At 40.9% G+C, this 27894-nt stretch overlaps 2 protein-coding genes across 7 annotated transcripts in view; one reads left to right on the top strand and one right to left on the bottom strand.

Moving 5' to 3' along the window:
• fhod3b (formin homology 2 domain containing 3b) overlaps positions 1-19954 on the top strand; it is a 73809-nt gene extending 53855 nt beyond the window's left edge. The window contains exons 6-26 of one of the 3 annotated variants that reach the window (XM_026372922.1): positions 1006-1100; positions 1599-1710; positions 2664-2758; positions 3340-3483; positions 4016-4257; positions 6581-6643; positions 6902-7009; positions 7121-7255; positions 7465-7515; positions 8118-8311; positions 8872-9426; positions 9512-10413; positions 11339-11497; positions 12172-12354; positions 12506-12625; positions 13431-13592; positions 13712-13902; positions 13983-14175; positions 15336-15522; positions 15934-16095; positions 16248-19954. In XM_026372922.1, coding sequence (XP_026228707.1) covers positions 1006-1100; positions 1599-1710; positions 2664-2758; positions 3340-3483; positions 4016-4257; positions 6581-6643; positions 6902-7009; positions 7121-7255; positions 7465-7515; positions 8118-8311; positions 8872-9426; positions 9512-10413; positions 11339-11497; positions 12172-12354; positions 12506-12625; positions 13431-13592; positions 13712-13902; positions 13983-14175; positions 15336-15522; positions 15934-16095; positions 16248-16330 — 4136 coding nt within the window. In that variant the 3' untranslated portion in view covers positions 16331-19954. Of the gene's footprint in view, positions 1-1005; positions 1101-1598; positions 1711-2663; positions 2759-3339; positions 3484-4015; positions 4258-6580; positions 6644-6901; positions 7010-7120; positions 7256-7464; positions 7516-8117; positions 8312-8871; positions 9427-9511; positions 10414-11338; positions 11498-12171; positions 12355-12505; positions 12626-13430; positions 13593-13711; positions 13903-13982; positions 14176-15026; positions 15201-15335; positions 15523-15933; positions 16096-16247 lie in introns of those variants that run through there. The other 2 variants (XM_026372923.1, XM_026372924.1) reach the window with 2 other exon arrangements.
• On the bottom strand, positions 18859-27193 carry rxrbb (retinoid x receptor, beta b). Of its 4 annotated transcripts, none has more exons than XM_026372926.1 (12): positions 27053-27193; positions 25031-25224; positions 24612-24765; positions 24194-24373; positions 23810-23863; positions 22332-22483; positions 22038-22167; positions 21208-21334; positions 21083-21124; positions 20870-20961; positions 20666-20771; positions 18859-20503 (listed from the first exon to the last, which is right to left on the bottom strand). In XM_026372926.1, the coding sequence occupies exons 2-12, from the start codon at positions 25169-25171 to the stop codon at positions 20356-20358; spliced, it is 1326 nt and encodes a 441-aa protein (XP_026228711.1). In that variant the 5' UTR covers positions 25172-25224; positions 27053-27193; the 3' UTR covers positions 18859-20355. The 4 variants fall into 4 exon arrangements, with proteins under 4 accessions (XP_026228711.1, XP_026228710.1, XP_026228712.1 ...); XM_026372925.1 differs by lacking the exon at positions 27053-27193 and adding an exon at positions 26551-26706; XM_026372927.1 differs by lacking the exon at positions 27053-27193 and adding an exon at positions 26301-26451.
• Positions 27194-27894: the final 701 nt, after the last annotated feature.

Consider the following 27894-nt stretch of genomic DNA (forward strand, 5'->3'; position numbering starts at 1 on the left):
GTTTGATGTACCTGGTATGTCAGTGTGTGTAGCACAACCGTTGGCCCAGTTACTAATACTACCAGCTCATCACCATAGCTTCCTCCAAGAAACAGTCAAACAGAACTGCTCTTCTTTAGATGTGATCGCTGTTTCTTCAGGTATTGTCACTAATGTCAGCTAAAAGATCGCCTGAAGTTTCAATGAGTTCAAGCCGAGCTCGTCCTGTTTCTGTGCTCCTCTGTGTGAATCCATTTACTGCTTGTGTGTGGCTGGTCTCTGAGATGCTGGTTAAAAAGACTTTATATTTGAAGGGATCTTTTGTCCGTTCTGCTCCTGCCTGATGTTTGCGTCCCTTCCCCCATCTCCCGTCTTTAACAGAAGCCTTACTTTTACTGCCCCCCATTGAGATCCCTCAGCTCCTATTTTGTTCTTATTTATGTATCCTGTTACAGATGGAAGTCATGTTATCATCCATTGTGGCACTCTGCTCAAATAGTTTCCCCCAGATTGTGTCCTCTGGCCTGAGGAGGCAGACAAGTGCAGTTTTTCTCTTTAGGTTTTCACCTAAGTGTTGCTGTTTTTGAAAACTTGAACTTCAGCTGTTGCTCCAGATTGTGTGTAGATTAAGTCATTGTGGGCAGTAACTCCTCCTAGTACTATACAAAAGTTTTTATGTTTGTATGGATTGTTTTTATATGTGTCTATGTATGATCACCACAAGAGAAACTTCTATAAAAATATTTATACATAAACTGGTCTTTAATAGATGCAGAATTATGTTGTTTAATTCTTCAGTTTTTCACATTTATCATTAACCTTATTTATTAGATTTAGATTAGATGTTTTACCAGCTTTGCATAGCAAGGATTCCAGGTTTTCACAGCCAAACATTCACAAAGACTGGGAGGGAAGTAACAAGGCAAACATGACTTGACTGTTTTAAGAGAAAATAAGAAAATAACAATTTAAATATCTAGGCTATTAACCAAAATCTTTCTCTTCCTCTCTTTTTCCCTTTCCCAGCTCTCGGTCAGATTATGTTGTATGTAGATGGGATGAACGGCCTCATATCTCACAGTGAAACTGTCCAGTGGCTTTATACCCTGGTCGGATCCAAGGTAATAAAAACAAATGTTAATTTTCACGAGACTTATCACAAAATCTACTCAGAAAGCTCTTCTGCACATTGAAAAAACATATAAAGTACTTTTAAATGTCTTACCATCATGCTTTGTCATTGTGGTCATGTCAGCCCTCTAGTGGCCAGATTGTGCCATGCCAGATTTACTGGAGGTGAAACTATGTTGGCTTTCACTGCATTTTTCTGTTCTTACCAAGTGCTTTCCTGCCTTTTTGTGTAAATCTATCTTCTAATCTTTTAATCAATACTCCTTTTGAGTACAGCAAATTGCTGTAATCCTCAGGTAGACTTTAGTTATCCTGCTATATTTCCATAAAGATTCTAGTCATTTTTACTTTTGTGGTTTGACAGTTGTACAGTAAGTTCCTACGAACTGTCAATGCCAAACAACGCTCTTATCAAACCTCTCAAGATTGTTCAGACAGGAAAAGCGACTTCGTATTTTGTGTATTAATTGTGTTTCTTTTTTGTGTAGTTTCGTCTGGTGGTGAAGACAGCACTTAAGCTGCTGTTGGTGTTTGTAGAGTACACAGAGTCTAATGCCGCCCTGCTCATAAAAGCTGTGAATGCTGTGGATACCAAAAGAGGTAAGAGCCCAGGATAAAAAAACGCAAACCATTACACCACACACTCAAAAACAGTATGTTGGTTGACAGTTGTCTTACACGTTTTTTGGGGGTTTTGCTAAAGATAATGCAGACAGACCTTGAACTGGTTACTCTTCATGTGACTTGGTGACGTAGCACATACTGTGTAAGAAATTATAGATTGGTAATTAATTGTAATCCTCAGTCTACTCCAGCCTTTGTCTCTTCATGAGTGATTATATCACATTTAATCATCTGTTCACCTTAAGAAGAGGCTTTAAATTCACACGTGAAACCTGAGCAGTAAAATTTTGAAATGAGATGTAAATTGTCTTCTGGTAGTTGACCTCTTCAATTCCAGTAATCAAACCATTCACGGTGGCTTTAATGCTATTCAGCTTACTGCAGATCACAGTCTCCTCTTACACCAAAGTCCGATCAGTTATGCCAAGCAGGTTCGTAGCCACGCGTGGGACGAGGCTTAGTGAGGCAAACTGTAACTCATGCCTGCAGTGGGGTTCACTTACCTGCAGCTCTAAAAGCTCCACATTGTACTGTGGCGTATAACTAGGGTGTTGAGCAGCAGCACGCATGGCTCAGGTATCTCTGTCTCTGCTCCACTGGACTTATCATGTCACTTCAGCTGTTACGTAAGAAGGTTAAACATGATCCTCAGTCTCCTGATGAGAAGGAGATCGGATGAGGCCGCGGTGACCGAGGCACAGAGCTGCTCCCATCCTATTGCTGATAACTGCCTCTATTTTGTGTTGTGAAGAAAAATGTATTTTTCCTGATGGAGCCATTTTTGTTTTTTAGTCTGGCACAGTGGTAGAGCTGAATGTGTGTGTCAGTTTTTTATTCTGTAGGTTGAACACATGGAAAACTGATTATTATCCAGTGTCTAGCAGTTGTCCTGTGATACACAATGCATTCGATGCCTTTTGCTCCTGCAGGCACAAAACTGTGGTCAAATGTTATGGAGATCCTTGATGAAAAGGATGGCGTGGATACAGAGCTGCTGGTGTATGCAATGACACTCGTCAATAAGGTCAGTGAATACTATTCATTGAATACTTTACATACTATTAATCATCAGATAGTTGTTTTTCTTCTCTCTGAGCCACCATCCTTCGAAACATATTATATTGAAAAGACAAGAGAGAAGTATGTTAATGAAAGGTGATGTTCTGAACATAGCTGCAAATCAAAACTGTCAGGCCACTCTGTCAGATAGATTGAATCAGGGGCAAAATCAATCTTTTCACTTAACATTAGCATTAGGGTTTGGATGGCCGTCACTCCCTTTGCTCTTCCTTATTAACGAAACACTGAGTTTGCAGTTTACAACCACAGTACCAAAAAAGTAACATAGGTCATGGTATCATAAAAGTCATATACTGTACCTGCCTTGCATGTTATATAAATGCATTTAAACAGTTCTGATTGAAGTGTATATAGATAAAATATCTGGCTACAGATTATGTTTCAGTACAAGCCATAACAGACCGGCTCTTCCCCTTTTCCTTCATAGTTGTTCCAGTATATTTTTTCTCTCACAGTTAATCACAACAATAATGCTGGAAGTGGAGCTCTTTTAATTTTTTTTTGTGTTATATGTTTATATTTCAGACTCTGGCAGGCCTCCCAGACCAGGACTCCTACTATGACATGGTAGACTGTCTGGAGGAACAAGGTGTCGAAGCCATGGCCCAGAGACACCTGAGTAGGAAGGGCACTGACCTCGACCTTGTAGAGCAGATCAACATCTATGAGGTCAGGAAGCCTGGACGACCATTATCACATATGCTTTTTAATATCTGCATACACCATATTATCGAGAGTTTAGAAACGCTTGCCTTTACATGCACAGGAACTTTAATGGCATCCCAGTCTTGATCCGTCGAGTTCAGTATGGAGTTGGCCCACGCTGTGCAGTTATAACAGCTTCAGCTCTTCTGGGAAGGTTGTCCACAAGGTTTGGGAGTGTGTCCATAGGAATGTTTAACCCTTCTTTAAAAACAGCCTTGGTGAGGTCAGGCACTGATGTTCGACAAGAATGCCTGGCTTGCGTTCTCTGCTTATTTCATCCCAAAGGTGTTCTGTCGGGTTGAGGTCAAATTCCTGTCCCAAACTCAGTCATCCATGTCTTTATGGGCCTTGCTTTGTAGTATGTCGCTTAACATTTTTCAGTTTAACGTCATGTTATGTCAAACAGACTCATACGGTATTTTATGAAGGTTGCTGTTTATGAACAACAGACATAACAGGTAATTTATTACGTTTCTCTATGATATCGCTGTCCCAGGCCACTCTTCGCCATGAGGATGGTGATGATGAAGCCCAGTTGCCTCCCAGTGGCCGAAAGGACCGCAGACGGGCCAGTGTCGGTGGCACCAACGAACGGCGGGGCCTGGAAAGAAGACGCAGCCGGAGACATTCACTCCAGAACAACAGAGGCCATGCGTCTGCTCCAGCATCACCCAGCAACGGTCATACAAGCAGCGTCCTGCCTTTTGGTGGCCAATGTGTTGAAGACATCAGTGAAAGGTGAGACGGGGGCGGAGGGGATTTAAAGGAAGGCAAAGAGGTGACTGCTGCCTCAAAGTGACATTTGAATAAATGTTCCTGTTGTCAAAGACGTGATGGCAGTGGGAAGCTTCTGGAAACACGTGATATGAGCTATCTGCTCTTTGTCTCATGGCCTGCTTCCTTCTGTGAGTGTGCACTGAGCTTAAACTTCACAGTGGCGTCTGTTTTATATATGACAAACATGGGGACTATAGATACTCAGAAAAACCACAACTGGTCATTCAGGCAAGAGGCAAAGTGCAATCTTGTTTAATTATACAGCAGCTAGGACTGTGCCTCATAAAAGCACCAGAAAAACCTAGTGAGACATTTCCTTTCTGTGGAAATCCTGTTAACCCTTAACCCTTTTACTCTTTTAATTTTAGGCCATACGCAAGAAAGCAGGTTTGATTTGAAATTGGGAATTATATTTCTTGCTTTTAGTCTTTAAGATCTTAATTTATCGCTGCCTCCCCCATTGCTACAGAATCAACCATATCATAAATGCTTGAAAAGTAGCATGCCAGCTAATATTCCTGGTAGTATTTATGTCTTCAGGTATACCTAAATTCAATCCAGCAGGTCATATGATACCGCACTAGCTTCTTTCAGTCCACCGCAGGAAATTCAAGTTGCCTTTGAAGATCACCATTTTCCATATTGTTAATGAAATCCAGACAACTAAGGGGGTTCCAAATAGCAGACTGGCCACAGACTTGTGTATGACGATGGATCCCAGACTATCACTTCAAACACTGACGATATCTTCTACAGCTCCTAACATTGCTTATAGAGTTACACTTATTCCCCTTGATTAAAATCACAGGGATGCTGTGTTTTTATGATTGTTATTTGTTATATTAGGGCTACTGTAGGGTTGTAACTGTTGTCTGTGCATATATCTGTTTCTAACATTTCAAGAGTTTTGTCAAACCCTACTAACCGCCTTAACGTCTTTCAGTGTTTATCTCTCTACTACATTAATCCTTATAATGCTTTTCTGCATTGTAAGCATGTTTTTAGTATCACGGCTGCATGTTGTCTCTCCTCTGCCATTCTCTGCTGTGTTGTCATGTTGTCTCTGTCCAATTTCTCCTCCCTCTCGCCTGCCCATATCCTTCCTTTCCTCGTTTCAACCCTCAATCCCTCCTCTGGCCACAGAGAAGAGGAAGAGGAGGAAGAAGAGGAGGAGGGAGAGGGAGAGGATGAGGATGAGGAGGGAGAGGATGAGGAGGACAAGGAAGAGGCAGATGATGAAAGTCATCCATTCACTGAGGCCTCTAGACAGGGCGCTCACAGGTATTTGAGCACCCGCAGTTATGACAGTCGTTTCTCCCACGTCGTTCCCTCCTAGTTTCTGAAAATATGATTATTATTATCACCATTCCCTTTGGACTCCAGCTCTTGTGTATTTTGTCATTCTAGTGTGGCTCCAGCTGTAACTCCACTTCTAACATGTGTTTGAACTTAAAGTGTATAGCCAACATCCTTCCTAAAACCAGAGACCCTGAAAGGCAGAGAGAATATGTCAACATCAACATCAGGACAGCTTCTCCTGTGTCCTCTGCACCTTAAAAGAGGACATGTAGAGCTACATGTACAGCTACATGTAGAGCCCAGGAGCTACTCTTCAGGTTATCCTGTGTTACATCCGACTGATAATAAAGCATAAATCTTAAGAGTAAAAAAAAGATATAGTAAAGTTTTCTGTCATATCCAAAGATGTATTGTACCAGAAAAAAAGGAAGGTTACAATTACTTCCTTTTCTCAGTTGTTGGAAAACATTATTTTGTAGACATTTACTACTCATCTGTCTTTCATTGTGGTGCTGCACCACAGTTAATCCTAGCAGAGTCAATAAATTAATTCAAAGCATTAAGGAATTCAAAGTATTAGCATGAGTCACATTCACTGTCTCTTAGTTGTTCATGTTTCTGCAGAAGAAACGGGAAAAGAAACACAGTCTTCACTGGCCCAGTTCTGCCTGAGCATGTATCTCTGATGCCATCCAAGTAGAAATGATTCCCTTTTTTCTGTAAGGTGGTTAGTAAAAGGTGACTCAGTGAAAACTGTATTATTTGTTTGAATTGATTTATAATAGTTTGATTGTTCTTAAAAGTGCACACTGGATTGTTAGGACACACAGAGAGATTGTCCTGCCCCTGTCTGCTTTGTTGTTTTTGTCTTTCTGCACTCACTCCTTTGACTTCTGTCTCACTATCTTGTCTGTGTTACTAACATTTAATATTATATCTTTGGAGTGACTGATTCTATTTATTTTTTTCTTACTTCTGTCTTTAGTCTGACTGATACAAACAGCTCTCCTACATCTTACACAACTAGCAAGCCCTGCTGGGCTGAAAGGTAAGATCAGGAGTCAACAGTTCAGGTCAAGGGACAAGATATAGGAACGTTTTGTGATTTACATTTTCATTTAGATGTGGCTAACTGAAGGTTAAGTAGTAAAATGTAGGATGATATTTTGTTACCAGTGATTGATTCTGTTCGGGTCAGAACCAATGCAACAATTACAAGGCCTCTGAGAAAACATTATTATATTCACATCATATCGCTCAGTGTTGAAGTGATGCCCAGCCCTAATTTTTTCCATTCTTTTGACAGAATCAGTGCCGGTGGCACTCCATACCCTGGCAGGCACCAGGCTGCTACATCATCAATCCATCGCTTCACTAGTTCAACAACATTCACGCCAGATTCCAAACCTGACAGGTTGGCATATCACGTCTTCCACAGTTAATACAGAACTAAATCAAAATGCAAATCAAGCATTCGGTATTAGTGATGTGACTGCATTTTTTTTTTCTTGTATTTGGTGTGTAGACCCGCTTTAGGGGGCTTGCTGAGTTCATCATACAGACAGCATCAGGAGTCTCTGGCTGCAGAGAGAGAGCGGAGACGTCTAGAAAGAGAAGAGCGCCTGCAGAGGATTGAGAGAGAAGAGAGGAACCGCTTCAAGTTAGTTCCAACATAAAAAAAAAAATTAGACAAAGAGAAGCTCACCAATCTCCCATGAGTCCCATGGATCTTTTTTTCAGGATTATTACTTAATTAAGGCCACAGTAGTTAATTCAACATCAGATTGGAATTGAAAAATTAATTTATGCATGCAATGGTCCAGAATTCTCTCTTTATCACTCTCTTCTGGTTCTACTTCTGTCTTTCAGTCGAGATTATGTAGACAAGAGGGAAGAAGCAAGACAAGCCAGAGAGGAACGGTGAGTTTACTTTACCTCATGAGTTCACGTAGATTCATATTACTGCTGCAGTTGTGATTATTAATCATAAAACTGAGCAGGTTTGTACATAAATGCTTTGATGTTCTTTTCTGAAATTGTCCCACTGATCCCATTGATAACCTCATGTGTGTAATGGTGTTTTGTCATGGATGTGGTGTGTGAGTGTGTGCACAATATAATTTATAGCTCATTCGTATGCCTTCACAGTTTTTCACCCCTGTGAACGGGAACATTCGTCTCATTGAATTTCAAAGGATGTGTAAAATGAGTCAGTCAGTAAACACTCAAGGAAGGACATAATTTGTCATCATTTGAGCTCCTGAGTAATGGGATTACAGCTTCTTTTTATCATAGTGACTGAGGAATAGGACAAACCTGACAAATGCTAGTAGCAGAAATCTTGCAGTGCAGGATGTTATTAGAGACAGAGTGGCAATCATTTTTGTTCTTATATTTCTAAAATGCTATGTATTCAGTAGCTTCTATTTTTAAATAATAAAAATAACATTATAAGATTTAAACAGCAAATAGTATTTAGTACCGATTTGCATGCATCTAAAGCACAGTGTGGTAACTTGTAGGTACAAGGCTGTTGAGCGGCTAGCTGCAGAGGAATCTGAGCGGGAGCGGGCACCCAGAGTGCCAACAAGAGGACGGACAGAGATCACTTTGTGCTTAAGTTCCAACCCTGCTAGCCGCTCAGCATCTCGTTGTCCAACACCTTCATCCACCACCTCGCAGGAGGACAACGTCACCACTGCACAACAGACTTCAGGTAAGTGGGCAACCCTTTGCACACTGTCAATAACACCTGAGTTAAATACTGGCTGTAGTGCACCTTTCACACACACAGGGCCAGGCAGTAACATTACTCTACTCACATTCTGCCACATTTCCGATGAAAGTGTTCAGGATAACTTATAATAACAGTTTGTCTCTAAAAATACAAATTAAAATGTGTAGGTGTTTCAGAACACAGCTGCAGAACTGTGTCCGTGCTGATCCCCGTCTACTCAATTCACCAGGTGGTTTTAATGTTGTGGCTTGGAAGATTGAAACTTTAGACATTGTAAAGCACTCTTGTGTTACAGTAATGTTGTATGGTCATAGTCTAATAATAGGAACTAATGATTGCTTTGTCAATTACGCCTGTGGTCTGAAAATGTCTGTTGAGTTTCGACAGTCTCTCGGTGCAATTAAGAATGTCAGGAAGCAATTTTAAAGCAGTTTCAATTGTAAACAATGAAGCTTTCTGAAGACCATCAGATAGTATGTAAAAAAAACAACTGTATTTCCTGTAACATTTTTTCAATGTTCCTATCACTTCTCTTCTAGGAATAAAACAAGTTTCAGAGCCAAACGTTGAACCACAGATCAGAACCAAACGTCCAGAGTTGAGAATATCACAACCTGCCCCCTCTTCTTCGTCCTCCGAGCCAGACAGGCAGCAGACTGAGACACAGTCACCTGTGGAGACACAAGATGTTCCTGAGACTCAGCCCGACAAGAATGTAGTGACAGGGTCAGCATGTGATGAACAGGCAGGCATACAAAAAGAAGACAGACAAGGAGTGCAGGAGAAGCTTGAAGAACAGAAACCGTACAGAGATGATGTAGCAGTAATGGAGCAGGTAGAGGAGGTGCAGGTAGCTGATGTAGCAGAGGCAGGAGAGGCAGATGTAGAGGTGGATGTTGAGTTAGAGGAGGAATCTGAGAAGGAGCAGCCGACGGAAAGGGATGTAGAAGACAGTGCACTGCTGAGTGAGAAGGAGAGACAGAACGAGGAAGTGAATGAGAAGGACAACTGCTCTGCGTCCAGCATCTCGTCCACAAGCAGCACTCTTGAGAGGGAGGAGCGAGAGGAGAAGCTCACTAAGGACATTGAAGCAGGCATGACTGATAGGAATGTTATCACTTCCTTTAATGGTCAACTCTGTGCTGTACATTTCTTTGAATGTTGTTTCTCTTTCAACAGGCCAGTGGACTCAGTGCATTAAAGACGCAGATGTGAACGACCAGTGCAACAAAATTCTCAACAGCAAGCGCTTCATGCTGGACATGCTCTATGCTCAGCCGACAAGCAACAAGGACGAAGGGAATGTGGGAGAGTCAGAGAAGGAGACAGGGGCGAGTGACTCCGCTGTGGCTTGTTTGGCCAGCAGGATCTCCACACTGGAGGCTCACAGACAGACCAGAGAGGAAAATGTGAAAAAAATGGAAGTGGGCCATCTTGACAACCAGGGCAGCGTCCGGGCAGTGGCGGAGAAGTTTGGGGATTTGGTCAAAGGCCTAACGTGTCCTCCTGAAGTGGAGGCCTCAAAGGAGCAGCAGCCCCAGACTGACAAGTCATCAACGGCTGCTTCGTCAGCTTTACCCCCCAAGAAAGAGTCGGATTATATCTGGGACCAGCTGATGGCAGCGCCCAGGGCGCTGCGCATCAAAGAAATGGACTTCACAGACCTGAGGGACGAGGACGACATAGACATTTTAGATATGGACAGCATGATGCGCTCAAGTGACCTGATACCACCACCTCCCCCTCCACCATGCAATGCTGCCCTGCCGCCGCCACCACCGCTGTTCGGGTGCCCCCCGCCTCCTCCCATGCTTGGCAAAATGATGCCCCCACCGCCCCCGTTCATGGTCCCCATCCCTCCGCCCTCTCCTCAGCTGTGTCGAGGGGAGGCGCCTCTCTTCCAAAAGAAGAAGAAGACCATCCGTCTCTTCTGGAACGAGGTGCGCCCAGTGGAATGGCAGTGTAAGAGCCATAAATTTTGTAAGGAGTCCCTCTGGTCCAAACTGGAGCCAATTAAACTGGACACATCCAAGCTGGAGCAGCTGTTTGAGTCCAAATCCAAAGAGCTGCCTGTCACGAAGGTAATGTACTGTTGTCGTGCGGTTACTGTAGAATACTGCAATATTAACATACACATTTTGTAGCTCAGATTTGTTTGTATCTGTTTGTAGTTCAGGGTTTCCTTCTATCTGTTGTCGTCTTAAGAGAAAAAATTTGGGAGTTTAGTGATAAATATGACAGAAATACTGCTTATAAATAAATGAAATGCACGGGACAATTAATTGGAGAGCATTATTTACCAGATGACTTTAAAACTTACACTTTTCCACAGTTTGTCTTTCCATTTATGAATTTGTGGTTACATTCGTGTTCTCCATAACATGTTTTTATTTGAATTACCCCCTTTGAGCCTCAGAGCAAACTGTGAAATGTATTGAGAGAATTTAGGTTCTCCCTGGAAATACCACTGTTAACTGTTAAGTATTGTCAAGTATACAATATATTAAGTCACACATATAACTTTGTTTCCACTGATCCATCTAAACATTTTGTACCATGAGCAGTATAATGTCTTTAATGTGAATGTACTTTTACCACAATAACTAATCATGAGTATCATGGTGATTTTCTGTTGTACATAACATAAAAAACTGCACATCTTAAATCATCTAAATGAAATTTTCATGGCAGCTGGTGAAAATGGTGCAGTAAATATTACTTAGTACATTAACTGACGCTGATCCTGCTTAGACTGGTAATAGTGGCAGAGACATTAGTTGGGGTAAATAGACCGAAACTATGGCAACTCTATTATTATTCTCTATTATACCTTATTATATGGAATAGGAGTCACATTTCCGTAAGACTTTTCAGGCTGCTCAGGTGTATTTTATCACACATTTAGTGTTGGACATTTTTAAACCATTAAGAACTACAGTCAAGATACATGACCTGATGATCCTGAATTAACCTTTGATTTCTATTCATGTTTTCCGTCTCTCATAGAAAGCAGCAGTTGATGGCAAACGACAAGAAATCATAGTCCTGGATTCAAAACGCAGCAATGCTATAAATATCGGGTTGACCGTCTTACCTCCTCCCCGCACCATCAAGACCGCTATCCTCAACTTTGACGAGTACGCACTAAACAAGGAAGGCATAGAGGTATGCATTTAAAACATAAGACACATATATAAAAACTGATACTGCAAATTGTGCGCACTGTCTAGTTTAGTGCGTTCGTATCAAATTAAACCCGTTCATGATCTCGGGGTCCTAAACAAGAGAAATTTAACTCATTGAGAAGAATTGTTGACATATCAATGATTCTCTTGTTGCTCAGATGGCCATTTGGCTGATGTAATGCAATTAATCACAGGGATGATTAAAGGTTAGCTCCACACGCATATTTCTAGTTCATTTTAAAAACCATATTATAGACTTTTGAAGGACTTCACGTCAGCAGATAATGATTAATGCTTCCTCCTTTTGGTATTATATAACCTGTAGTTTTTAGGGTTTCTCCTTGGGTTCGTTCTCAGCAGAGAGGAGAAGTCAGCTCCACCTTTTGTCCCCAGAGGTGTTTCGAGCCAGACAAAAAAAGCGAGGTTGAACGTTCAGATATCACATAGGTTTGTGGGAAAGCTGGAAACGTCTTAGATAAACACAGCCAGAAATGTCAGAATGTGCTTCCCATCATTTTCTGTGACTGACTCCCTGACATATTATGTAAAAATGTGACACGGGCAGTAAATAATGGTTTGAAAAGCTGTCTTGATGAATGACCCCATAAGCCTGTTCCTTTCCTTTCCCCTCGTTTCATTTCTTCCTCTGTCTAGAAAATCCTGACAATGATCCCCACAGAGGAGGAGAAGCAGAGGATCCAGGAGGCTCAGCTGGTGAACCCCGACATTCCCCTGGGCAGTGCTGAGCAGTTCCTTCTCACCCTCTCCTCCATCACGGAGCTGTCTGCTCGCCTGCAGCTGTGGGCATTCAAGATGGACTACGAGCTAATTGAGAAGGTCAGACACAGTCCTATTCATCTAACTTTGAGTGGGAAAGATCTTGACCAAAATGTTGAACAATGAACGCAGTAAAAATTCCATTTTTTATTGCTTATTCAGTTTCCTTGTCAAAAGGTGGCTCCTACATTTCCCACAATTTGTCTTTTAGGAAGTGGCAGAGCCTCTTCAAGACCTGAAGGAAGGGATGGACCAGTTAGAGAAGAACAAGACACTCCGCTACATCTTGGCCACGCTGCTGACCATTGGCAACTTCCTCAACTGCTCTAATGTGAGTAACCTTCACGACACACTGGGTTTAGAAGTTCCTCTTTCTTCCACTTTCTCTCCCTCTGTGTCTTCATTTTCTTACCACCCTCCTCCTCCCCCGCCAACATATTTATTTGGCACAGATAACAGTGGACTCTCTGTGTGTGGAAGAATGTGCTGCCTGCCTGTCTGCAGCAGACGCTGTCCCTCTGCAGTACAAATGCATGTCAAGACCTCTGCTGAACCTCTGTGTCTGTCTCTCTGAGGAGAAAAAAAGAAAAGGAGGTTGTGCGATTGTGTTTTTTGGAAGTGCGTCTGTTCCAGCTGTGTTTCCAGTTGTTTTTGTTGTTGTCTCACTTTGCGTTGGGGGTTTCTGGATCTCCGTAGGTCGTACGTCTACGCGTATGAGTGAACCTCCAGGATATGAGAGCTAAACATGCAAAAGGGAAACATAAGTCATCAACATCAAAACGAGCACTTCCCATAAATAATGGCTGCATTTATATTTTGCAGCAAGCCATTTAAAACTGGCAGAGGAACAAAGCAGATCCTGTTAGGATTTTGTCTTTCATGATACGTGGTTTTGTTTTTTTTTTTGTTCTTTTTGCTGTAACAGTTGGTTGGAACTGAAATAGATTGTGGTTTCTGATAATCACAGCCTAATGAATCTACATATTCTACTCAGCACACTCCACTGAGCCGACTGTGCCAAAAAGGAAACTCATTGCAATTTGGTGCTCAAGTAAGGGGCTCTTGATGTTCTAACTTCAGACGGTTGTTTCCGCTCCACAATCTGAGCGTGCTGCTGTGTATACATGCATCTCTAGGCTAAAGGCTTTGAGCTGAACTACTTGGAGAAAGTCCCCGAGGTGAAGGACACAGTTCATAAGCAGTCTCTGCTGCACCACGCCTGCTCCATCGTGGTTGAGAAGTTTCCCGACAGCACTGACCTCTATTCTGAGATAGGAGCTATCACCCGCTTGACAAAGGTTAGCTTTGTTTACCATTTAAAAACTAGTTTCACATTTCTTCCTTGTATCAGTTTGTTGTTTTAAAAATGCCTTTAAAAAACTGTGCTGAGTTCAGCCTGTGACGTTGTTGTCGTCAGGTGGACTTTGACCAGCTTCATGACAATTTGGCCCAGATGGAGCGAAGGTGCAAAGCGTCATGGGATCACCTCAAGGTCATTGCGAAACACGAGATGAAGCCTGCATTGAAACAAAAAATGTCCGACTTCCTCAAAGACTGCGCAGAAAGAATAATTATTCTGAAGATTGTACATCGGAGAATTATCAACAGGTATGTTCAGATGTTTTTCAAACCTCTTTAAACTTTTGTCCACCGGAGGACTTCCGTGACGTTTCTCTACACGTGTGCAGGTTTCACGCCTTTCTGCTGTTCCTGGGTCATCCAGTGTATGCAGTGCGTGAGGTCAGCATTCACCGCTTTAGCAAGATCCTGAGTGAGTTCGCCCTGGAGTATCGCACAACAAGAGAGCGTGTGCTGCAACAGAAACAGAAGAGGGCCAACCACAGAGAGAGGAACAAGACCAGGGGGAAAATGATAACAGATGTAAGTGGTCTTCACCACGACCAACACTCAAATGTACACTTCCTCTATTTCCTGATCCTCGACTTTGTTTAGTTTGTGTTTTCCCAATTCTGTGAAACAATATGAACTATCCCCTTGACGCTGGTTGTATCTTAAATCAGGTTAAAGTATCATTTCTGACAGAAACACTTGTAATGACATCAGCATAGTTCTTGCTCAGTATTCGCATGTATAGGTTACTGTAATAACAATCAGTGAGTTGTTTTTAGTGTATCTTATTCTGTAGCTGCAGCAGGCTCAGAAAGGTCAGAGCAAACACCTCTCTGCATGATTAAAATCCTCTAAACCCCGAGGAGCCACACCAAGCCTTGGCAGGGGCCCCTCTGTCTTCAAAGGGACCCTAATTCAATCACTGTGTGAAAATTCAAACCTTTGGATGTCCCTGAAGGAGAAATAACAAGGGCCCCACCTTAACCACAGTCAAATATGCTGCTCTGTTGTATACTGTACATCTGCAGTGTTTTTTTTTTTTTTATGTTACACAGGGTGAAAATCTTTTGAAGCGCTTTTGATGTTACCTGTTTGTTCAAAATGCTGCTGGAACCAGCCACTGTTTAGCTTAGCTTAGCATAAAGACTGAAACCAGGGGGAACTGCTAGCTGTAGCTCTTCAATGTGGAACACACATTTTTAATTAGTGAGCTTCAGAGGGGTTCACACATTTCCTAAAATGTCAGTATTTTCCTTTCAATTAAACATGAATCCAGGTTTACATGGTCCTTTGATGGTTTGTTAAAGCAATTAGACAACTCAGAGTATGTTTATGAAGCTGAAATCCTAAATACTGTTTTTCCATTTCTTCCACCTGTGTAGAGTGAGGATGACGATGATAGTGAGGTAGGACGGCAACTGTATCCAAATACTAAATGCATGTACACTGTCTAACATTTGCCCAGGTTGCGTTTTTGCAACTTTGACCAACTGGAGTGAAAATGCTGATTAACACAGGACGTAACACTGACAGGTTTCTGTGTGTCACACCGCATGAATGTAGAAGCTCAACGAGACGTAAACAGGCGGTTACAGGATGCCTGCAGTCGTGTGGGAAAAGCCGCGTCGTTGCATGGACCTGAGTTTCTCCATCTGTCATACGCTGTTGTCCTGTCTTCTCCCCCCGCACAGAGCGGTAAATTTGGCGGAGCCACATCAGACACACAGGAGAGCCAGCCTCAGGGTATCCAGTATGCTGAAGATGCAGCCGAGCACGAGAACATGAAGGCCGTACTTAAGAGTAGTCTGCAGGGTGGAGAGAGCGGGACATCCACGGTGCCAGGGCTTCGAACACGCACCAGAGCGAGTAGCGTCAGAGGTCAGTCTCAAACGGTTGAAGCCCCTCTGTAGCCTTCATAATGTCGTCGTCATCATCATCATCATCATCCAACCGATAAACTGCTGCATGAAAACACATGTATCTCACTTTTACTGCTGTAATTCATCTTGAATTGGTGTTAACGACTGGTCCAGCACCTCATCAGTTAGAAATTAAACTGTCCAATACTTTGGTTTAAGGCTCTTTGTACATCAACACTCCTATCAGCCTCTACTGTACAAGGTTTTTGGTGCTTGGACATTAGCATTTAGCTCAAAACCCCATCACGTCAAAGTACAACCTCCCAAACCTGCTAGCATGGCTGTGGGACTTCAGTATTGTGTTCTTTAACCTGCCCTGCCACACAACGTGCTGCTCGTTTCCTGATCCATTCTGGCCTTCTTGTTTTAGGGCGTGTTCCCCCGTGGTGCTCTGTCAACGATGACCCGGTGAACTGCACGGATGACACAGCAGATGAGATCATGGAAAGGATTGTGAGGTCAGCCACTCAGGGGCCCAGCCAGAGGACGCAACCTCGAGAGAGGAGACGATCCCGAGCCAACCGAAAATCATGTGAGTCTTTTCAGCTATTAAACAAATGGCATCACTTATTATAATGCACAACAGAACACATAAGCAAACACTATATGACACAGGTCATATTCATCCGAATTTGTTCCAAAACTCTCTCCACTTCCTCTTTGTTCTTCTTCCTGACTGCACAGTGAGGAGGACACTGAAGAATGGTTTGTCGTCAGAGGAAGCTAACGCTCTCGGCTTGTCAAATGGTTCGGAGCTGCAGGTGTGAGCTGGCCCAAGATCCTGTTGGACTTTAAGATGCTGGAAGCCCTTTCACTGCCCCTCCAATGCCTACACCCAACATGGCAACCCACTCCCCTCTGGCTTGGCACTAAAAATCCCCCCCAGCTTTGATGAGTTGGAGCTCATCTTCATGCGCTCGGTTTACATAGGCTTGACGCAAGCGCTTCCATGAAGACAGAGGATAAAAGGCAGGATAAGATTTTATTATTTTGTACGAACCGTCAATCGTAGAGGGCAGAAGCAGTGCGCCGCATTCAAACCACTAAGCTTTGCTATTGCTGGATAAAACACTTGACTGACGCTCTGCACTCAAAAAGCTTAATTGCAATCATTCTTCAAACGCAATATTGCATCAAAAAAAAGTTGGCAGTGCATATGCTCCAATCTCCAAGGCCTTGACTGAATCCGGAGGCCTAGAAGTGTGGTACAGGCGCTAAACACTCCAGTGTTTGCTTGGGTTTAGTGTCAACCCTGCAGCTTTTGTGACTTACTGAATTGAAAGACATTTCATCTATTGAATAGATGGCTTTGTGCAAAGGGTTATTCTGATATATACTACTGTGGTAGTTTTATGTTTCTATTCATTTTGCTCAAGAAGGTGCTCAAATAAGGAACAATTGCACTGGATGTAAAAGTTGGGTATCAATGGAATGTGAAATCCTCGACACTGATGAACCGCTCTGACATCTGAATCTGAAGAGTTCAACCAGCATTTCAACGGTAGCACAGTTTTTAAATGTCTAATCAAAGCGGACTAATTCAAGCCAGAGGTGCATGATTTTACTTGATAAGAAGGAATTTAATCAGAGAAACAGTGCAAATATATTTTTAAAGATAATGGACAACATCTCATTAGCTGTGGGTCAGACGGATGCTCGCCACGCAAACAGTTTTAGTTTAAACAGATACAGAGAAATTGTTTCTGTGAGCCACTTTCACTTATGGACCGAACACTTGGAGGCTGTTTGAGGAAAGTGGGAGCGATGTTACAGGTGAGCAATCTTCAGAGTTATGTAGTTTTCTTTCGTAGAAACTATGAGCTGCACATTTGAGAGTGCCTTTCAGAGACAGTTATTTATTAAGATGTTTTCAGGGACATATAATCAAGATGTTACTACAGATGTGCAGTCTGTGAGGGGTGAGAGGGTAATACTGCAATCATTCATGAGCTGTGATTTATTTTTAACCAGTGTTTTTGAACTTGCCCTGGCAAAACCTTTTTTTTTTCCTCCATGTTATGTCTTAGATCAGATAGTTTGTTATGAAGATAGCTTTAAAAGTATTTATGACAACATAGTGATTCATTCTGCACATTAGCTGTATCCTGTTGCCTTACTGTAGAATGTGAACATGTGTTATTCCACTCTAGCTGAGGTCTAGGTAAAATACAAGAGTTAAAAATAGACCAGGTCAAATTAGTGTGCAGTTCTGACATCCATGGACATCTCAAGTATTTCTATGAATGTGAACATCACAGGCTAAATGATAATTAGTGATATGGATGCACATAAAAATCTCCATAATTAATTTATTTTAAAAAATTCAATCTGTACTGGAGGATGCTTTGGAGGAGCCTGCAGTTTAATGTAGCTCTGTTTCTGAACTATCATTACGCTTTTAATCATCTGGAGCGGCCCTGGCCAAACACATAACACAACATAAATTCAGTTTTTAAGTTGCAAATTTTCACTGTGATGGAAACATAGCCATTGAGAAAGAATCTAGTGCAACATCACAATAAAGCTACGAGAGCAGTACTTTTTCCTTTTGCTTGTTTTGATTTAGAATTTACTGAAAACTGTTCAGCACCTTAGACTCGATGTGTAGCATGCAACTTAGAACTGAAGTTACAGGAGCAAGAGCTCATCGTTTCCCAAATTATACTGATTTGTCAAAAACAAGACAGCATAGTTGTGTAAAGTAATATAGGGCAATGCTGTAAAATGTTGTACATGTCATTATGTTTTGTTCTTTGTTTTTTGCTCCATTTGTAGAATAGTGTATTATAGACTAAAAGCAGTATTATTCTAAATATAATTTAAGCAAACCAAGTCATGCGTGGTTTACAAAGGCATCACTTCTGATTGAGACAGTGGGAGGTTCGTTTTGTTTCGAGCTGTAGGGTTTGTGTTTGTGTGTCTGTTTTTAAACCTTTTAACTACATAGACTGATCACATTTACCAGCTACTCCTGTGGAATCCCTTAGAAGCCTTTAATGTCATTGCACTCAATGTTTTTTTTTTTTTTTTTATAAATTTAACTTTAGCCCCCCACACATTGCTGCCTGTGCCATAACATCACTGTGGAACTTGGACACAAGTGCTATACAACCGAGGCTTCTGTTGCGTCTACACCCACAGCAAAAACTATTTAACAACTACAATAAAAAGGCTAATTAAAACATGCATCGGCTATGATGTTGATATTTGTTTGTTTGTGGTGCTTTGCCCTATAGTCTCACTTTCCTTTAGGGAAAAATGTGTCACACTTTCAGGGAAGAAACTACAAACCATAAAAACTTAAGCCTCTTTATTTTTAGTCCACACAACCCATGCTTCAAGTCACTTTCATGTTCAAGAGCATATAGAGGTCAATGACCAGTACAGCTCATCTGGTGTTTTCACATGGCCATCATACAGACCTCATTTGGTCTTGTTTAAAATTCCTATGTGTCCACAGGTGTTATGGATCTAAATGGTATTATGGTTTGCTTTTAATAAATTGCAGAGACATTAAGATAAACAAGATAAGCTACCTTAAAAAAAGGGGAAATGGGAAATACAATTGAGCATCAAGCACAAAGAATAAAAACCAGCTGAAACTGTCTCAGCAAATCCAGTGCAACCCAAGACATATTCTGCTTTTTACTAGCTAAAAGGGCACATTAAAAATTATATAACTTGTTTTTCCTGATCAAAATTCAAATTTATCAATATACATTTTCCCTGAACAATTACTTTTGCACAGTACCGTAGAATTTAATAGATAAATTATAAAATGGAGAATTCCCTTTCACCAGAAATAATTTTCTTTGTAAAACCCCTGAATGACTGTTAAGCAGAAAGCTCATATGCAGCTTACATTTGATATTGCTACATTTAAAAAAATTAATAAAGGGATTCTCAGTTTTGCATATTTTCTTAGGTTTGTAGTTTGGTGTGTGTCTGCACCAAAAATGTCAAATTATCTTTGAAATAGCACCAAAAGACAAACGCCTGACCACTCAGAGGCCAGGCATTTATTACAAGTAGGTTTTCAAAGTAGCACATAGCAAGTGTGCAGTGCAGTCTAATTGTTAACCACAAAGTGATTACATTACTAAAATGGCAAAGTAAACAACACTAACTGTATATTACCAGACACATAAAGCTGATCGTTGCAGACAAGTCAAACCTGACAGTTGACCAGAGACTTCTCTTCTATCCCATAATCACTGTTAGCATTTTATCTGCTGCATTGGATGCAAGTAAACTCAGAGCTTTTGTTGGACACAGTTCTCAGTGACTGTTTGGTACAATGCTACATCTTAGATCTGAATGGAATTTAAAATTTTTTTTAAATGTCTGTACTGCATTCTCATGATTCAGGTTGCCGCCCTTAAAAAAAAAAAAACAACAAAAAAAAAACTGGTTTTCAGGTTTTAGGGAACAGTTTGGTTGGATAAACAACTGAAGCTGAATGTTTGAGCTGTCCAAAAGGTTGATATAAAATGAGTACCCAAATTATAGCTATTCCTGTGAGGGAAATGTGTAAATGTTTAAAAATACTTTTTTTTTTCTTTAAACCATAGTTACTCATGACATTATATCAACACATAGCACCAGCTTGTAGATCATGCCAAGCCTTGGGTTTGGTCTAAAGAGCAAATCTGTGCTGCACTAGAATAGTGTAACTCAGACAGCAGTGAGACAAACTGACAAATCTTCAAAGAACTTAAAGTGCCACTCCAGTCCCACTCATAGCCTCCCAAACTTCAGCTATCTGACCCTAACCACAGTACACATTTCCTATCTAAGACAACTGATGGGGAGCTTCAAGCATTTCCATGAGGAAAGTGTCAATGGGTGTGTCACCGATCAACTTAAAGAAGAAGAGATGCTCCAAGCACTTCAAGCCAATGGATCGCAGCGCTGGCAGTCGAAGGAGGAGCTTAGCAAACCTGCAAGAATCGAAGAGGAAGTTGTTTAGCTTAACGAGATAAACAGAGCTCCAAGGATGTTTAATTGGCACCGCTTTACTGTATTCATTTTGCAAACAGAGTTTAAAAAAATAACTAAATAAAAAATTATGTGCTGGGCTTATCAGAGCTGCAGACATTTACCTCCCTTGCTGCTCTGGGTATCTCTGTTTACAATAAGCTTCCAATGATGCATAGACTTTTTCTCTAAGGAGCTCCACTTCACTGGTGTTGGAGAGACCTTTAGCATCTGTATAAAAACAGAAAATATCACTTAACAATACATGCTACATTGTAAAAAAACCATTTGTTTGTAGGCATTGGCTTATGTCATATACTGTCAAGTACCTGGGTTGAAGAGTACGATGGCTCGGAGGCAGCCCAGCTCCGTTTTGTCCATTTGCATATCTCTCATTTTATTGACAAGCTCAGTAAGAACCCTAAATAAATACAAAGACAATTTTAAAAACTCTTTCAAAGTGTAAATCACAAAATGCAAAATAGGAAAATCATTTTAATCGCTTAATTTCATGATTACTCCTTAGAAAATTATAAAGTTACCTGTCAAATATGGCACCGACCTCTGCACTCTGCACACTCTCCCTGCATAAAACAGCAGTTATTACATGGAGACTAGACATATGTGAAACAACAAACAAAGACATTACAATTCTCCATCGATGTACCTGTCAAAAATGGCTCCAACTCCTCCAGCGTGTGCGTTGTCACGCTGCAGCTCTGAGGCCAAGAGAACTCCATCCTTCAAAGCAATGGAGCGATGGGAGAATGAAGCAATGAGGAGTTCATTCCACCCTGACAAACAAAATACAAATCAACTGTGTTAATTCATATCATCAGTGAACACTTCAGCAGTTCTTAAAGTGAAATTACCAGTAAATAGTTTAAATGGAAACATTCAACTGCGTCCAAAACTCAGCCTCTTTCTTCAGGTTGTTTTGCTCTTCGTGTGACTGTTTACCCCTAACTCATCAGGTTACTGTCCCACGGTTAGAAAAAATGGTTAGATACCACTTTTACTGGGTCCTGACTCCATGTGACAGTACAACACACTTTCAGTTTTCAGATGTCCCTGGGCAACAGCAGAGAAAATCGTGGGAAATCACCAGAGTCATCAGGCGACTCTGCCGACATGTTTGCCAAAACAGGGTAAAATTAGCCCTGTGTGCAGCCACTGTTCACACACACTGTTCCTGCTACAGATGCATTTAATTTTTTTTAGGAAAAAAGGTCTTGACAGATAATTCCGGATCATCTTTTACTGAAACTATTTACCACACAATTTTAGAATAAAGAGAACAAATAAAATTTAAATAATCAGTTCCACTGAACTGATAATTATCTTGGCATGGTGAACCTTTCAGGGACATATGGCCTTGATTTCTGTTCAAAAGTCTACTTTGTAATACTGCAACAATCTGGATCTGGATCTAGTCTCGTTTGTGTTGAATTAAAGGCAGTTTCACACAGACTGTACACAAGTGCAGCCTGAACACACCTGCACGTAGAAGGACGACTTGGTCATCAAGGGGTAGTTCAGAGAAATGAGGGATTCTCTTTGCCCACTCCACCAAGGCAAACAGCTGTTTGTCTGCAGTCTGACAGATGTTGGTAACTGCATCGTGGGGCTGAAATCAAACAATACAACATCACAACTTACAAATGATATATTCAAAATAAACATCAGTAATTACAGTAAACCTGTGTATGAAAACACATTTGAATCAAGTTGTGTTTGAAAATGAACTTATGCTAAAAACACAACAGACTGTTACTTATCATAACCACTGACCGAGCTGCCTGCATCAGAGTGAAGCTCAGTCTTCTGTTCCACAGCTGTCTCTGCCTCCAAGATCTTCTCAACAGGCATCTCCTCGTTCACTCCAACGTTGAAGTCCAGCTCTCCCTCACGCTCTCGATTCCTCTGGCGCTCCTCCTGGACCGCTGCATCAGACAGCACAAAATGCAAGATGGTGGTGAGAGGAAAAGATTGAGATGACGGTGAATCCCAGAGAATGACTTGAGGAGAATGTAAACTGAACAATAAAATGCAAAATGATCTGCCTCTTTGCAAGGATTTTGTTACATTGGAAAAAGTCTGTTCAAAATTTGCCCTGTGTTGACAAAAATGTCAGCAAGAGCAAAAATACCTAACGAAAGCCTGTGTTAAGTTCAGACTTATGACAATTAAAGTTGAAATGTAGGGTTGGCGATTTCTACAATACATTGCTTAGAAGCCTTAGTTTTGAGTGAGTGAACCTAGAAAAAGTAATGAAATGTTTCTTAATGCAGTTTTGCATGTATAAACCTTTTATTTCAATACTCTAATGTTCACTACAATCACACTAACATCATTACTACCAATCATGACAAGTATGAAATATTCATCTGTTCTAAACAGTAGAGTAACTGGGATTAGCAGTGTGTGAGGCTGTTAACACAGAATCATTACAGAAAGAATAAATCATCTAAATATCCATGATTTTTCTAATCCCGCCTGGAGGGGCAGCATTATTCTAGACTGGTGCTGTCTAAGCAGCATAAAGCACCATTGGGACAACTAATGACCCTAGAATCTATTTTCATGTGTGGTTTAGCAGTTAACAATAGTGAACAAGTGGATCTACGTCCTCTATACCAACCCAAAAAGATTCAACCATACAAAGAGGTGAAAATCAAGCCAGTTAGGTACAACCACATATGTGAATTAAATCAAACAAATCAGAAACAAAAGGAACTGTCAGAATAACTTGAAAAATAAAAACAGTAAACATCAAGATCAGACAGTCTGAACAGGGTGACATAATGAACTAAAAGGTGATCAAACTGGTGGTGAAACAGAGCATACAGATTTATTGCGTCTAAATATGCAGCTAAAGTTAGAGCTGCTTAGATCTGATAAGCAGCCATTACCTCTCACAACGCACATACACTAGACCATGTGTATTAACAGAATTGCCCTAAGTTCCTTGAAAACCTTCACTGCAACATGATCCATTACATTTTTGCTTCTTGAACACTGACGCACACCATCCCATTTAAATACGGTAACACGCCTTCAGCGAAGAACAAAAGCTGGCTGAATTTAAATAAAGCAGCCCATATCACAGGGCACTATACCACAGCAATAATTTCTTTTCTCCCTCACTATAATTTTTAGGTACATTTTCACATACAAACCCCCCAGTCAACAATTTTGCATGTCTAACACAACAGGCTCACTCTCTTAAGTAATATTAATACAGTATCTTTAAGATTTTAATGTCATACTCATCCATCCCTCATCTTTTCCATCTTCTTTTATCCAGTTTACATGTTTGATCACTATTGAAAGATGGAGAAAGTGTAGAATAGGAGAAAGTGAAGGGAAGAGATGGAGAGGGGTTAGTTATGTAAACCAGCCCCATTCCAACTGTCTATCCTTTAGCTCATTTAATCAAGAATCCACAAATACTAATCTAATCCAATACTACTTAATTGAAATGGGTTTCCTTTGGCAGAGTTATCTATTTTGAGAAATATATCCTACTACTCTTGTTTAGAGAAAGCCTTTGTATAGATGTCTGTAAGCCAGCTACATGTGCCTAAACCTTCGGAAGCTACACAGGCTCTCAATGTGAACTTAAACCTCTAATAACCCTGCTCCTTGCATACCTTCCCTCTTCATGCCCATGGCCAGGCATTTCTGGTAGCGGCAGTATTGGCAGCGATTGCGCTGGCGTTTGTCAACCAGGCATTCTTTGTTATCCCTGCAGGTGTAGCTCAGGTCTTTGCGCACAGTTCGCTTGAAGAAACCTTTGCAACCCTCACAGCTGTACACGCCATAGTGTTTACCTGGAAATTTTAAAAGAAAAAAGTAAAGTTGGAGGTTGATGGGAAACTAACCAACACTGAAGTCAAGGCAAGAGTCTTACATGAGTTGTATTTTTCATGTCAACAATGACCCAGACCCATTTTGTTAAATGTTAAGAAAAGGTGTGCGTAAGAGATTATGCACGTTAGAACTGCCATGCAATAAATTTATAATAAAGTGATGTGTCACTTTAATCCTGCTCTTAGTGTGCTCACTCACCAGAAGAGCGGTCCCCACAGATTACACACAATCGTTTCTGAGACAACACTGATCCAGGGCTGTGAGGTGGCATGGGCCTCAGGCCAAATGGAGGCTTGATATCCTCTGAGCTGCTGATTGAGTGCATTCCTGATATAGATGCTGAAGAAGAGATCTGGATACACAGTACAACCAAATAAAAATAATTGAAGTACTGTGTTGTTAAGTGTGTGCAATGACAACTCTTCTTTTTTGACACCAGGGTGCTTACAAAAAGCATCTAACATTATCTAAATATGCTTCTGCCTCTTTTGACCAATTACTGCACGGTAAATATTGAAACTAAATTTTGCATTGCAACCAAGACGTGTATCCTTGGCCTTGTGTGGACATACAACTGCACCCCTTAACTACGGCATATGAATCTCTACAAAGCATACCTGACTGTTGTTGATGGGTCCAAATCCCAGAGAAGGTGAGATCACGGGGGAGTTAAGTGTGGGACTGATGACTGAGAACGGAGAACCTAAGATGCTGGTGGGGCTATTGGAGGCTGAATTGTTGGGCTGCTGTGAGGACATGGCTAGTAAGCTACCCAGTGGAGAAGATGATGTCCCGTCTGAAGGCTCTCAATCTAAGATGAACACAAAAGAAAAACTATTGGTTATATTACACTTTCTGACTGACTACAATCAAAATAAACATCTGCCTTTAACTTAAATAGGGTGCGGCTATTACTATTATCACCATTACTAATACATTTTATGTATAAACTGTATAGTACTAGCTATATATAACTAATTGCTTAAGTTCATTTACAATTAATATTGCCATTATGTGGTTCCAGGTTCTTTATCATTAAATGTAGTTGAATTTGGGGCAGTTAGTCGCAGAAATCACCATGGGTGGTGTTATAAGAAAAGGGATTACAATGATCAATTTAAAATTTTACAATACTATTAACCACTAAAATAATTTTTAGCTGCAGCCCTACTTGTAGGGCACTGTACAGTTAATGATAATATTTTCCAATACCCCAACATTAGCCCGGCTATGTATTCAAATAAAGCCCTAAAATAAACTTGACATGTATTTACTAAAGCACAAAAAGAGGTATTTAAGTTAATTTAACAAATATGTCTGGATCCACACGATTAGTTCAGGACCATGAAGGCCAAAATCCACATAGTTTTAACCTTACACGACTGGCCATAATTAAATTGGCCTCATTAACAAAAGAAATACGTAGAGAACTAACATCATTTTCTGTGTTTTATATAACAATCTCTGTATAATCTGCAAAGACAGTTCAATACATTCACATTTGCTTGCATTAGTCGCTGTTAAATTTGGCTGCCTTTAGTTGGCATCGCAAGGTTACACGTTTGCTAAATGTTGCTAACGATACGCAGTAATGTTGACATCAACATTAGTCCGTGAAGAGCAATACAAAGTGAATCTTGACTTGTAACCGCAAGCAGAAAAAAACACTAGACATAAGTGTTTTCATGGCGTATAATTAGAATAAAGCATTTCTGGCCTTAACGTGTAAATAATGTACAGTGTTTGCTTAAACCGTTAGCTAGTTAGCTGCAAACCCATAAACGTTCTAAAGACCCATGCTAGGTAACGTTAGCAAACATTAGCTTCGACTGCAAAGCGTCTGACTTATTGAATAGTGGGCTTCGTAACAGGGCGAAACAAACATACCCAGTTAGTCATCGATAATATGATGTCTGATAACTCGACAGTCGCCGAACAGCTTCAACATATTCGCAGAACTTGCGTAATGTTTTCTAGGTAGTTAGCCAAGATTAGCCTGTTAGCTAACCTAGCCACAAACACGGCTAACTTGGCTAATATGGCTACGATTAGTCTAATGCACGATTCGAGGCGATACACCGGAGAAGCAGTCGTTAACTAAACAACTCGTGGTGGCGTGAAGCTTTAAATCACTCACCAGATACACCTTCGACGCATTATTGAAAGCTACTTCGCACTACTTGTAATCAAACAAGCGCCAGACAACAGGCCGACGCTCCGCTCCGCTTTACTTGAGCTTCACGATGTTGTTGTTTACAGGCCATGATGGCTCAGTGCCAGAATCCCCAGAGCCAAAATGTCTCAGGGGACCACCCATACCAGCACGATCACATGACACTCCTCCACTGGATGTTGAGCTGGATCTAATCAGCCTCATTTTGATCCACTTTTACTGCGTTTCATTGCATCTCTTACAGTAATTAGGAAACATTTCCTGATTAGTTATAGGCCTACATTTTCTATCACATGACGTTATTGTTCTGAAATTGAGTAAAAAATAAAAGACTGCACACACACATCCAACTGTCTGAAGGCCCCAAAACACAATCATAATCAAACTGTGATAAAATCAAGGGAATGTAATGGAAATGACACACCCAGTGCCTGTGGATAGAAACAGACATAGGAAGGTTGCCTACCTGTTGTTTTAGTTATGATGAGGTAGGGGAGAATTAAAATGTAAGTATAATGTAATCGATTGAAGATCTTTGCGGTTTTGAGCGGCCAAATTATGGCACAATAGATCTGTCTGGGCACAGTTTTGGACAGCCACACCTACAAGAAATGCTGGAAATGTTTTTGCACTTGGCAGGAAGGGGACACACAGTTATTGCACAATGTGTTCTTGCTCCAGTGATGTTGTTTAGTAATATTTTCCACTATTTTGAACACAGTGTTCTGTTTTTAAAAGCTCACCTTTATATTTCCTCATTCTCCGAGAAAAGAATGGGTTGCACTTCCAATACATCTACTATTATTTCCTTTAAAGCCACTTTTTTTTTCACCTTATTAAATTTTTCATTTCCAGGAAGATCTCTGTATCAGTGTCCAATACATCTTAAATGCATTGTTGGAAATTCAACAGCCTTTTCACAAGTGCTACAGTCGTGTTGTAGATGTAGTATTCCAAAGGCAATATTTTCTGGTACACCAGACACTAATACATTAATTTCAGATTGATTAATTTCACATTATTGCAAAGACTGTATTTCCTCATGCCACATAACGCCCGAATAATAAGAATCATTACGCTTTAGTTTGATGATGTCATTTCATCTCAACAATCCAGAAAGTCATGTGTCCTACAGTATGTGGAAGACAGAAAAAACTTGTGGAACTGCTTTGTCTGTTGCTGGTATCTGTTAAGTGGCATTTGTACTACAAGCACCGTGCTTTTCACATCTGTTAACAGCTGCTTCTAGGACCACTACAGTGTCACACAAACAGAATTTTTGTTGCGCCTTTTCATTCATTACTTAGA

The sequence above is a fragment of the Anabas testudineus genome, chromosome 16, assembly GCF_900324465.2.
Source record: "Anabas testudineus chromosome 16, fAnaTes1.2, whole genome shotgun sequence".
Lineage (NCBI taxonomy): Eukaryota > Metazoa > Chordata > Actinopteri > Anabantiformes > Anabantidae > Anabas > Anabas testudineus.